At 42.8% G+C, this 13,536-nt stretch overlaps 1 protein-coding gene across 1 annotated transcript in view; it reads left to right on the top strand.

Annotated features, from left to right (window-relative positions):
- Nucleotides 1-13,536, top strand: part of LOC126419064 (uncharacterized) — a 188,563-nt gene that overhangs the window by 133,745 nt on the left and 41,282 nt on the right. Inside the window, exon 2 of the mRNA XM_050086146.1 lies at nucleotides 11,004-11,215. Coding sequence (XP_049942103.1) covers nucleotides 11,004-11,215 — 212 coding nt within the window. The remainder of the gene's footprint in view (nucleotides 1-11,003; nucleotides 11,216-13,536) is intronic.

Genomic DNA, 13,536 nt, shown 5'->3' with positions numbered 1-13,536 from the left:
TGAGTTGTGCTTAGATAACTTGGATGGTCGAATACTTGCCCGCGAAAGGCAAAGATTCGGAAATTATGAAAGAAATGGGCAAGGTACACCGAATTTTGAGATGGAACCGCCGAAACGAAGTAACAATGATGATATTGATTACAAGCTGTTCATTACTACACGTAAATTCAAAACATTTAAGAATTCTGGCAAGGACATTCATCCACAAGCATGGCTCCATCCATTATCTCATTGTTTTCTTCCAAACTGGTCACTGGAGCACAGGTTAGAATTTATGTGTGGCTACTTAGAGAATGAACCAGCTGTAAGAATGCGATCGGTCATTCACGATTGTCACAGTGGAGGAGTGTCGGTCCGGCACACAGTTTTAATCTGCCACGAAGTTTCAATTCGGATGTGGGCTGTTAGATTTGTTACCAGTAGGTTCTGACTATCCGTAAGTGTTACATAGATGCTTCGGGAACTCAAATGGGAATCCCTAGAGGGAAGACGACGTTATAATCGAGAAACACTGTTGAGTAAATTTAGAGAACCAGCATTTGAAGCTGATTGCCGAATGATTGTAAAGAGACTAACATACACTGCGCGTAAGGGCCATGTAGGTAAGATTCCGGAAATAAGGGCTCATACGGAGGCATATAGACAGGCGTTTTTCCATCACTCTATTTGCTAGTGTCAAAGACTAGTAGGGGTACATGGTACCCTACGTGACTCACCCGTACGGTGGCTTGCAGAGAGTCTATGTAGATGTAGATGTGAAGTTTTAATCATCAAGTCGAAAAAATAAAATTGCCCAACTAATGAGAAAGCACCACATTGTGTGTAGTTAACAAAGGTCCGAGCATAGGGAGTTGGTTGTGAGATAAGTGAGTCGCTCAAAGACTCTTTAACCCTGTGAGTACGAGAGGTTTCTGGCTGAAACCATCACTTTATTACTTGTGTTTTGAAGTATCAGTTCAAATGGCTCTGAGCACTGTGGGACTTAACATCTGAGGTCATCAATCCCCTAGCAATTAGAACTACTTAAACCTAACTAACCTAAGGACATCACACTTATCCATGCCCAAGCCAGAATGCGAACCTGCGATCGTAGCAGTCTCGCGGTTCCAGACTGAAGCGCCTAGAACCGCTCGGACACACCGGCCGGCAGAAGTATCAGTCGTGGGACAGCTACTACTATTCGTACTATAGTGTCGGATCTCATTTTTCCCGGCGTCATGCAGCAATTCGACTTGGCATGTACCCAACAAGTCTTCTGATGTCCCTGCGGAAATGCTGGGCCGTGCTGCCTCTATAGCCGTCCACAATTGCAAAAGTGTTGCCAGTGCCGGATTTTGCGCACAGACTGGTCTCTCGGTTATGTCCCATAAATGTTCGATTGGAATCATGTCGGGTGATCTGGGTGCCTAACTATTCACTCAAAGTGTCCAGAATGTTCTTCAAACCAGTTGCTAACTACCGTGGTCCTGCGACATCTCGGATTGGCATGTATAAAAATTCCATCGTTGTTTGAGAACATGAAGTCCATGAATGATTGCAAATGATCTCCAAGTAGCCAAACATAGTCATTTCCTATCAATCCAGAATGACCAGCGGAGTGTGCGCTGATATGAAACTTCCTGGCAGATTAAAACTGTGTGCCCGACCGAGACTCGAACTCGAGACCTTTGCCTTTCGTGGGCAAGTGCTCCACCATCTGAGCAACCGAAGCACGACTCACGACCGGTACTCACAGCTTTACTTCTGCCAGTATCTCGTCTCCTACCTTCCAAACTTTACAGAAGCTCTCCTGCGAACCTGTCAATGATCGCTTCATTTTGACCATAGGACGCAGTCCACGTAAACACACCACACACGTTTATGGAGCCACCATCAGTTTGCACAGTCCTAGTTGACAGTTTTAGTCCTTGGCTTCATGGGCTCTGTGCTGCTCCCGAACTCGACAATCAGATAAAATGGTGACTTATCTGATCAGGCCACGGTTTTCTAATAGTCTAGGCTTCAAACGGCATGGTCACGAGCCCAGGAAAGGCGCTGCAGGCGATGTCGCACTGTATGGCAAAGGCACTCGCGTTCGTCGCCTGCTCCCATAGCTCATTTTTATCAGGTTATGTTTTTGCGTAAATGATGACTACATCTAAGCCCACAGTAGCGACATCTAGGGAGGATGTAGGCAAACAGATTTCTGGTAGCTACTGCACTCCAGTATCCAGTTGCAATAATCACTGTTTGGACGATGGGGCCTATTCTACACCTTATTTCAGACCTTTGTGACAATGCTGTGCTGATTATATGTCTTGACGATGCCATTACGGCCTTATCACTTTAGGACATGGCGTGCAAAAGGTACGTTTTACCGTATTTTATCTGTACATTTCCCTGGTTGTATGATGGTATATTGTGATACGTATTGCTGCATTATGTTGAAAGACATACCGCCCACTAGGTGTATATATTTGTATATTGTAGATCCGAGGATCGTCGTTACTGACTGAAACCGTAATCGTCCAAAGAATTGATATTGTGATCAAAGACTGGAATAAAAAACATTTGTCAGTATTGGATCACTGCTTGTATACGCGACTATGTCGCAGCTGGTGAAAATAAAGCCACCAGTGTTGCGAATTTGATGTGAACGCTTCCCCACGTTAGTAGGTTTGTAGCTGTAATTCAGCAGACGTACTACACAAAATGAGTAAATATAACTTCGTGACATGCACATTTGCATCAATTTCGATTCGAACCCTTCGAAACCAGAGGTAAGAACATTACGATAAAGACGATGTTCGCACCACCCGAATGAGAATATTTTGAGACGCTGGAGCTATTAACTTCAGTCAAGTTGTTGTTGTTGTGGTCTTCAGTCCTGAGACTGGTTTGATGCAGCTCTCCATGCTACTGTATCCTGTGCAAGCTTCTTCATCTCCCAGTACCTACTGCAGCCTACATCCTTCCGAATCTGCTTAGTGTATTCATCTCTTGGTTTCCCTCTACGATTTTTACCCTCCACGCTGCCCTCCAATACTAAATTGCTGATCCCTTGATGCCTCAGAACGTGTCCTACCAACCGATCCCTTCTTCTAGTCAAGTTGTGCCACAAACTCATCTTCTCGCCAATTCTATTCAATACCTCCTGTGATCTACCCATCTAATCTTCATCATTCTTCTGTAGTACCACATTTCGAAAGCTTCTATTCTCTTCTTGTCCAAACTATTTATCGACCATGTTTCACTTCCATACATGGCTACACTCCATGCAAATACTTTCAGAAACGACTTCCTGCCACTTAAATCTGTACTCGACGTTAACAAATTTCTCTTCTTCAGAAGCGCTTTCCTTTGCCATTGGCAGTCTACATTTTATATATGCTCTCTACTTCGACCATAATCAGTTATTTTGCTCCCCAAATAGCAAAACTCCTTTACTACTTTAAGTGTCTCATTGCCTAATCTAATTCCCTCAGCATCACTCGACTTAATTCGACTACATTCCATTATCCTCGTTTTGCTTTTGTTGATGTTCATCTTATATCCTCCTTTCAAGACACTATCCATTCCGTTCAACTGCTCTTCCAAGTCCTTTGCTGTCTCTGACAGAATTACAATGTCATCGGCGAACCTCAACGTTTTTATTTCTTCTCGATGGACTTTAATATCTACTCCAAATTTTTCTTTTGTTTCCTTTACTGCTTGCTCAATATACAGATTGAATAACATCGGGGACAGGCACGTAAAAATAACTGGCAAAACTTGTTACACAGCTTTACATTGGTGAAGGTTTCTCCTTGGTCAACGCAAGTAGATGCAGAGTTAAATCGAGACCACGTCTGCGAGACGCCTTTAAGGCCTCCTGCAGGTGCAGAAGCGGATCTTGGTCGGAGTAACCCGCCGTCACCTCGTGCTTTGAGCACGGGCGTCCCGGCGGCCATAATAAATGCGTGGCGGCGCGAGTGTTGCATGCAAAGAGGCGGTAATTAACGCGTTCAGCCGGCGGCCCGCTTTGTCGCCGCTAATTAGCGTAATCTCGGCTGACGTCCCGGGCTGCGCGCCGCTCGCGACTGATTACCCGACCTCCGGGTCGCGGGGCGGTCATCTCGAGCATTTCCCTCCGCTCTCTCGAATTTCTTTTTCCTCTTGAAATCTGCTGAAGTCTGCAGTTCTGAAACTAGCAGCGTCTCAGAGTTGGCAGCGTTAAGTATGCGAATTCACAGAGCGCTAAATGAACTAGCGAACGCAGAAAGGCATCAGCGAGAAACTAATAGAAATACACTAATTTTGTACTGATTTTTAGTTTATTTGGATGCTATAGGTGTTTACTAAGGAGTTTAGTCAATAGGAAAGCAAGTAAATCAAAGGAAAGCTCTCATGAAGAAATACACGGAGAAGTGGGAAGAAAATATGCGAAATGGAAGAAATGATATAGCTTGCAGAAAAGCAAATACATTTTTTAACAGACTCAAAGCAACGAAATCGGTTACAGTCAAAGACAACCCCAAAGGGGAAAACGCTGTTTGGTGAAGAGATAGAAAGAATACGTTGAGGAATTGTAAGACGAAACTTATTTAACGGAGAATGTAATAGAAAAAGTACGGGAAGCATTTGGCGAAGCCTGTCAACATACCTGTTTTGAATGTGGCCAGACCATTCTCAATTTCCTACTGGAAAATTGTGTGGTTTATTGTCTATTACAGGCTTGAGAGAAGAAGAGACCCCGTCACCATTTCCCAAATCCATGAAACAGTGTGGTCCTAGGGAGTAAAGCGTTAATCATTTTAACTGCTAAAGACATCTGTAATGCTACAATCAAGATCGAATTTGTAACACCATTGCAGATTAAATCTGCAGAGTAAGAAAATCTTTGAAAAATTGGTTTTTCAACACCAAACCCACTACATCCCGTTTAAAATTTATTGTTCTTGTTTGGTCAATCGAGGCCTATAGTATAAATAACGTGGCGTAATAGTTTTGACTTTTTTTTTTTAAAGTGCAGAGACATGTCACTACAATTGCCATCTACAAACCATGATTAAACTTTTAGGTGGTTTCTATTAATCATCTCATAGAAATGCGAAGTTGGATTCTTATTAGGGGTCACTGCTAAAATTTTGTCTTATCCATGTCCTTGCTATGAATGATCTGTTTAAAACGTTATATTTCCAACTTTCCTGCTGTTAATTTTTTCACCACAGCAGGGAAATTAGGAAGGCAATCTTTTGTTTAATGCACGACACACTATTTCTCTGAGACGGGCTACTGGCTCTCTCACATTTCTCTTGATTTCCCTGCTCGTCCGTAGTGTCTAGAGTCCAAGTTATTCAGCTGTTCTCCTGTTTTGTGGTAATGCAGTCATTTACTGGATTGTACTTTACTATAAGTATTTTGTATTTTGTCTCTTATATCCCCGAAAACTACACATTCATTGAAATGTAACGCAACGAATTATAGTAAACTGCACTTGCTATAAAAACATGTAAAATACCATAAGAGGAATTCAGACGGTTGTCAGAGATACGGGTTCCATTTTATAGAACTGAGTGCCACCAGTATATGCAAAATACGTTTTATTCTAATTTTCTGCAGGAATTCGTAAGTCCGTAATTTGTGATACGCTGAAGTTGCAAACTGCAAGTAGGCCTAATAGCGGTCTACGGCAACTGAAGTAGTTTTGCTATTCATGAGCTGGTTCCAGTAGGCTATACGTTTCCACTTCGGTTCCCTTTATTCGAACAGACCCGGCATTAGAACCAACGAGATTAAATTCGTAATTATATTCAATCGCTTCCCATTTGGGATGCAAATCAGCTCATTCTAGAGGTTCCGTATAAGAGTCCTGGAGAGCAATAGACATCCTCTTTTTGTATTTGGCTTGATTTTTGTTCTTGCACGCGATAAGATTTAGTCAAAGCTACATTGGTATGTATTCCTGGAGTGTGATATCCTTGAAGCACATTATCTCCGAATCTTATAATACCAGGGTTCATAAAACGTATCTAAAACATCAATGTAAGGAGAAAAATCTCGAAAACATGAAGATTTAGTTTTGCAAAAATGTGTGAAGAGGGAGACGGGACATGAGTTTATTTCACATTCGTTCGTCCCTTTGACACGTTTGGAAATGAATTCATTGCGCTGTGTGAAATATGGAAATATATGCTGCTACTTGGGGCACAACTTTATTGTAGGTCATCAGATATCTGACCGGTTCGATGCGGTACACCACGAATTCCTCTATTGTACCAACATTTTAATCTCAGAGTAAACTTCACCAACGTCCTCAATTATTTATGGGTTATATCCCTATATTTTTCTTCTCCTACAGCTTTTAACCTTTATGTGTCCCTTAGTCATCCTGTTCCTACTTATTTTTAATGTTTCTGACATGTTTCTGATCTCACCGATGCTGCGAAGGATCTTTTCATTCCCTGCCTCATCAGTACACCTAATTTCAGATATCCTTCTATCTCACACGCATCAAACGACACCAGAATTACAGTCTCAGAAATATCGTCCACAAGTTAGAGCAAGTATTTGAAAGTAACAGACTTCTTTCAGCAAGGAAAGCTATCTCAGCTTTTGCTCGTCTAGTTCACTGTTCACAATCTTCATGCTACCGCTATAGCTCTTCTCATGTCTGCTACTCCTCATTAATCTCGTATTTATTCGATTTACTACATTAAGAGACGACATTTTATCTGCTGCTTGAAAAGAAGTTTGTTTCAAACAACGAGGTGTTTAGTTGATAGATCCATCTCACAGCAAACAAAGGTCTTTTACAAATAAAAAAATTGGCCACACGCAATAGGACTACAGACAGTTTATCCATTCCGGGAATTGAATATATTGACGACTTTTGCTGTTAACGACATTAATACTGCCAAGATATCGGGCCCAGGGGCTCCAAGACTTTCGAGAACGTTTAAATTTGAAGTCTGATTTCGGATAACAAATCACAAAAGAAATATTGTTTCGTGTGATACAATTACTAACTGACAATTCCGGATTTTTCACTTTACTTGCAGTGTGAAACATCGTTTCTTGCCAAATTTCATTATTCTAACTCAACGGGAAGTACACTATATAGTGCAGCGCTTCGAAATAAAAATAATAAGCTATGATATATTACATTACACTGAAGAGCCAAAGAAACTGGTACACCTGCTTAATATCGTGTATGTCCCACGCTAGCACGCAAAAGTGCCGCAACAGGAAGTGGCATGGACTGACTCTTCGCTGCTGGAGGGAACTGACACCATGAATCGTGCAGGGCTGTCCATAAATCCGTTCGAATACGAGGGGGTTGAGATCTCTTCCGAACAGCACGGTGCATGGCGTCCCAAATATGCCCAATAATGTTCAGGTCTGGGTAGTTTGGTGGCCAGCGAAAGTGTTTAAACTCAGAGGAGTGATCAAGGAGCCACTGTAGCAATTGTTGGGTGTCCCTTTATCCTGCTAGAATTGCCCAAGTCCATCGGAATGCAGGCAATCATACAGGATGCTTATGTACGTGTCAGCTGTCAGAATCGTATCTAGACGTACCAGGCTTCCCATACCACTCCAACTATATACGCCCCACACCATTACACAGCCTCCACCAGCTTGAACAGTCCCCTGCTGACATGCAGGGTCAATGGATTTATGAGGTTGTCTCCATATCCGTACAAGTCCATCCGCTCGATACAATTTGAAGCGAGACTCATCCGACCAGTTATCAACAGTCCAAAGTCGGTGGTGAGGAGCCCAGGCGAGGAGTAAAGGTTTTTATCGTGCAGTCATCAGGGGGACACGAATGCGCTTTCGGCTCCGAAAGCCCATATCGATGATGTTTCAATGAATGGTTCGCACGCTGACTTGTAGATGGCCCAGCATTGAATTCTGCAGCAATTTTAGGAAGGGTTGCACTTCTGTCACGCTGAACGATTCTCTTCAGTCGTCGTTGGTCCCGTTCTTGCAGGATCTTTTTCCGGCCCCAGCGATGACGGACATTTGATGTTTTACCGGATTCCCGATAATCAGGGTACACTCGTGAAGTGGTCGTACGGGAAAATTCTCACTTCATTGCTACCTCGAAAATGCTGTGTCCCATCACTCGTGCCCTGACGATAAAATGGTTGCCGACTGCAGTACCGTATTCTGTCTGTTTGCATATCTCTGTATTTGAATCCGCATGCCCATAGCAGTCCCTTTGGCGCTTCTGTGTATTGATATTTGTTTAGGTAGATATGAATTGATTGTTTAGAATGGAATGTTAATTGATTTTATCTCTGCTAGTAAACATCACTTTTAAGAAATCACTGAATAACTTGTAATTACTGGTTGAGAACACTACATGAATCATTCTGGCTCTGCTGGAGGCAATACTAGTGAAATGATGAAACATAACACAGAAAAAGTTTACTCCCTTTTCTAATTAAGCTCAACTCTGCCTTCCATCCCCGTCATTACATGAGACCGGCGAGTGCGTTGGTAATCGACGTTGTTTGGAGGCCAACGACCGATCTAAATTTTATGTAGCTCGCGTAATAACATTTGCCTGTACAATGAGATAAAAATATCGCTAAAATGGTGTCAGGGACGTATGAATTGTAATCTGATTGTTTAAACGGCGAATGAACACTAACAGTGCTCGGCCGTGGTCACGAAATTATTCGCCAGCAACATCTCTGCGATGCAGCCTGAAACTGGACTAAGAAAATGCATAATAAAATCATATACAACATAAATAGCAAGGAAAGGGATTTCAAGTGAAACACGGCAACTTAACGTCAAATTAAGATAATTATTTAACAAAAGCGTTCTAGTAACACACAGTCTGTCTCGATAGCGAAGGACAAACGAGAGAGAGCTCCTCGCGTTCCGATTTATTTTATCACTACACAAGGGAAGGTACTTATTACGTTTTGTTTCACAGAGTTTTGTTTACACATTTAACTTACACATACGTCTTTACAAAATAATTCACGAATAATTAAAAATACATCATCTCATTAGAACATCGTCTCTTTCAATTAGTATCAAATATACTTATATATGTAAAATTATTTATAATATTTTACTGCATTAATTAAAGTTGGCGCTACTTTTTTACTTGTTTGTAACGTAACGTTTCAGTAGGTTTCGACGAGTGTGTTTTCGAGTATCAAAACATTTGGCATAAATGGCCGTATGTTTTGACTGCATTCACATAGCAGCTTAAAAGTTTTACTCCGCCAAAGGGCCATGGATATTAGTATGTGACATAAATTCGAACATGATATGCCAAACCGTTCCAGAGAAAAAGGGCCTTAAGAGATGGATAGAAAAACACACGGGTAAAAAAAGACACAACATTTATTTTTATTATATCATTAGAAATTAGGAATTTTTGGATTTTTTCCTTTCCTTGTACTGAGAAACCTTAGTACCTGCCAAATTTCATGATTCTAGGTCAACCGGAAGTTTTCCAGTATCAAAATATGTAACATAAATGGCCCTTTCTTTGAATAGAATTGATTTAGATGCTTAAAATGTTTACACCGGTAATTGAAATTAATAATTCTACCCGTTCCTCAGGAAATGGGTTCTTAACATTTGGATGCACAGAAAGGCAAACAGTCGTATGGACAGAACGACAGACGGACAATACAGTGGTCCTGTGTGGGTTTCGTTGTTACCGTATCAGTTACGGAACCATAAAAATGGAATAATGGTGGTTAGTTGAGTGTTTAATGTGCTTCGATGTTTCAAACCACTGCAAGAAAGTCAATTTATACTGGCGTTATACGGTAAATCTTGCAGCGTAATACCACAATTACTTTGAAGGTGAAAGCCAAATAGCAGACTATACCAACACGCTGAAGCTGCGTTACAGTGCGTGGCTGCTTCGTGTACCTCTACCATTTCCTCACCATTTTTTCCAGTCGCGATTGATGACTATCAATAAGACACGCATGAAATAAAAGATCTCTTACTCTGCTAGTCAAGATAACTTCGCTAGATGTGCGGGGGAAAACTTTATGTATTGCTTGATTTTTATCGCGGGATTTTAACTGAAATCTCTCTGCGATGTACAAAGCTTCTCTTCTAGTGAATGTCACTGGCGTCTGATCTACATCTCCGTGACGCTTCCAAGCTTCCTACAAGAACACCAGACAAAACGCATCGCTCTTCTTGCGATAATCTCTGTGCGCAACATTGTAAGGGTCTCAGTTTGCCCAGGAACCATATTAATGTTATTAGTGTTCAGTATAGGATTACACAGCCAACAGATTGCACATTACTGGTAGGTACACTCATATAGGTTTCGACACCTGCTAGGGGTGTGTCTTCATCGCAATGAAATCGTGATAAATCATAAAATCACATTGCTAAAATGCAATGGTCAGAATTTAGATCAGCTCTCCTCTACATTCTGACCCTTGCTTTTTAGAAATGTAATTTTACGATTTATCATAATTTCATTCTGATGAAGACATCCCTAGTAGGTGTCGAAACTTAGGTCGATGTACATACCAGTTATATGAAATCAGTTGGCTGTGTAATCCTTTGTTGGAACTAGTATACAGTTGCTGAGTAACAGCCATGTTTAAAACTGTAAAATCTGCGTTCATTTCTCTATTGTGCATAAGATAAAGTGATGGTTAAAGGGCAGGTATGGGGGCGGGGGGGTTAACTGTGTGAGCAGCTCTCATGCAAATTCAGTTAAATCCAAGTGTTACATACACGCCTCCACCCCAGCAAATCCCATGGTTGCCATCGAGCAATCTGTCGCACCGCAGAAAGACACGGAGAGGAGTTTATTCATTCAGAGGCCTTGTCAAAGTGGACAGTAAACAACACCTGTCGTTTCGTTACACACAGCCATCCTTGTATCATTACACAGGCGGGTGGACCGTTAATGGCCACCCTCCTATAGTGCGCACGCAGCGCGCGCTCAGCAGTTATCGGGCCCCCTGTCCCCCTGCCCCCTCTGCCCCCCTCATTAGTGGTGGAGGCATTAATGCAGCGAGCGCCCGTGTGTTGCACAGCGGCGGCGGCGGGCGCGCTGCAGCTGCGCCGGCTGAGCGTGCCGCAGTACAAGGTGCGCGGCGACATGGCTCTGCTGCAGTGCCTGTACGACCTGGAGGACGACGCGCTCTACTCCGTCAAGTGGTACAAGGACGACGAGGAGTTCTACCGATACGTGCCGCGCTCACACCCGCCGCAGCACAGCTACAAGATCGACGGCGTCAAGGTCGACGTAAGTACCCTGTCTTGTACACTACGTAGTTTCCTTCTTGACAATAAAAAAAAAAAAAGATTCACCTAAAATTCCCAGAAAAATGTGTACCCGTTCTGAAGAAGACCTCTCACAAATTATGGGACTCACCATGGTACGATGCCTTCTCTGCCTCAACTGTACAGATTGGAGGGGTGACAACGTATATAGTCCCTCATATCCGGGGCTGATACAGAACTTTTTTATGGGGAAGGGGACCAGAGGTTATAAGGGTGACCGTGCCCCTGTAGGCTTTGTCAGATTGATTTAAAAAAAAACTCTGCCCCCCCCCCCTCTTCTCTCACTCTTTCTTTATTTCTCTCTCTCCCCTCTCCCTCCCTCTCTCGCCCTCAACCCTTTCCCATCCGCTTTTTCTCCCTCTGGGGAACACCACAGCAGAAATACCCATTCTACATCTACATCTACATCCATAATCCGCAAGCCACCTGACGGGGTGTGGCGGAGGGTACTTTCAGTACCTCTATCGGTTCTCCCTTCTATTCCAGTCTCGTATTGTTCGTGGTATAATGGAATATATAATGGAATGTAGTCGAATTAAGTCGGGTGATGCCGAGGGAGTTAGATTAGAAAAGGAGACACTTGAAGTAGTAAAGGAGTTTTGCTATTTGTGGAGCAAAGTAACTGATGATGGTCGAAGTAGAGAGGATATCAAATGTAGACTGGCAATGGCAAGGAAAGCGTTTCTGAAGAAGAGAAATTCGTTAACATCGAGTATAGATTTAAGGGTGAGGAAGTTATTTCCGAAAGTATTTGTATGGAGCGTAGCCATGTACGGAAGTGAAGCATGGGCGATAACTAGTTTGTACAAGAAGAGAATATAAGCTTTCGAAATGGGGTGCTTCAGAAGAATGCTGAAGATTAGATGGGCAGATCATATAACTAGTGAGGAGGTAATGAATAGGATTGGGGAGAAGAGAAGTTTGTGGCACAACTTGACTAGAAGAAGGGATCGGTTGGTAGGACATGTTCTGAGGCATCAAGGGATCATCAATTTACTATTGGAGGGAAGCGTGGAGGGTAAAAATCGTAGAGGGAGACCAAGAGATGAATACAGATTCAGCAGGATGTAGGTTGCAGTAGGTACTGGGAGATGAAGAAGCTTGCACAGGATAGAGTAGCATGGAGAGCTGCATCAAACCACTCTCAGGACTGAAGACCACAACAACAACAACATAGTTCGTGGAAAGAAAGATTGTCGGTATGCCTCTGTGTGGGCTCTAATCTCTCTGACTGTATCCTCGTGGTCTCTTCGCGAGATGTACGTGGGAGGGAGCAATATACTGCTTGACTCCTCGGCGAAGGTATGTTCTCGAAACTTCAACAAAAGCCCGTACCGAGCTACTGAACGTCTCTCCTGAAAAGTCTTCCCCTTGAGGTTATCTATCATCTCCGTAACGCTTTCGCGATTACTAAATGATCCTGTAAAGAAGCGCGCTGCTCTCCGTTGGATCTTCTCTATCTCCTCTATCAACCCCATCTGGTACGGATCGCACACTGGTGAGCAATATTCAAGCAGTGGGCGAACAAATGTACTGTAACCTACTTCCTTTGTTTTCTGGTTGCGTTTTCTTAGAATTCTTCCAGTGAATCTCAGTCTGGCATCTCCTTTACCGACGATCAACATAATGATCATTCCATTTTAAATCATTCCTAATGCCCACTCCCAGATAATTTATGGAATTAACTGCTTCCAGTTGCTGACCAGCTATTTTGTAGCTAAATGATAAAGGATCTATCTTTCTATGTGTTGTCATTCCCTGCAACATGCGTCAATTACCATCAGAGGTAAGTCATCTCTGTCTCACTCCATCAATCACCCTCTTTCTCCGTGTACTTTTCAGCAGCAAGGACCTGTCTCTCGAATGACCTCCTTCATATACATCAGAGATCTGAATAACAGCCCCAGCTTCACAAGACAGTTAATGACACATCCAATAAAACGACAGTAACGTGCACATTCTTTCCTGTACATGCTCGTTACCCTGTTACAACTACAATTATCGTCTTAAAAAGATCATTGCTGGCAAGCAGGCAGGTTACACGTACGAAATGGTTACACATTCAGCTTTGAAGGATTGCGAAAGAAGACCATCACTCGCGACCTGGAGCATTTTCTCAGCATGCAATGGCCCCAGTCCTGTGGCTAGGGCCTCCCGTCGGCTAGACCGTTCGCCGGGTGCAAATCTTTCGATTTGACGCCACTTCGGGAACTTGCGCGTCAATGGGGATGAAATGATGATAATTAGGACAACACAATACCCAGTCCCCGAGTGGAGAAAATC

Source organism: Schistocerca serialis, chromosome 1 (genome assembly GCF_023864345.2).
Source record: "Schistocerca serialis cubense isolate TAMUIC-IGC-003099 chromosome 1, iqSchSeri2.2, whole genome shotgun sequence".
In the NCBI taxonomy this organism is placed as follows: Eukaryota; Metazoa; Arthropoda; class Insecta; order Orthoptera; family Acrididae; genus Schistocerca; species Schistocerca serialis.
The sequence above is the reverse complement of the archived record's forward strand: the minus strand, read 5'-3'. Positions and strand labels throughout refer to the sequence as shown.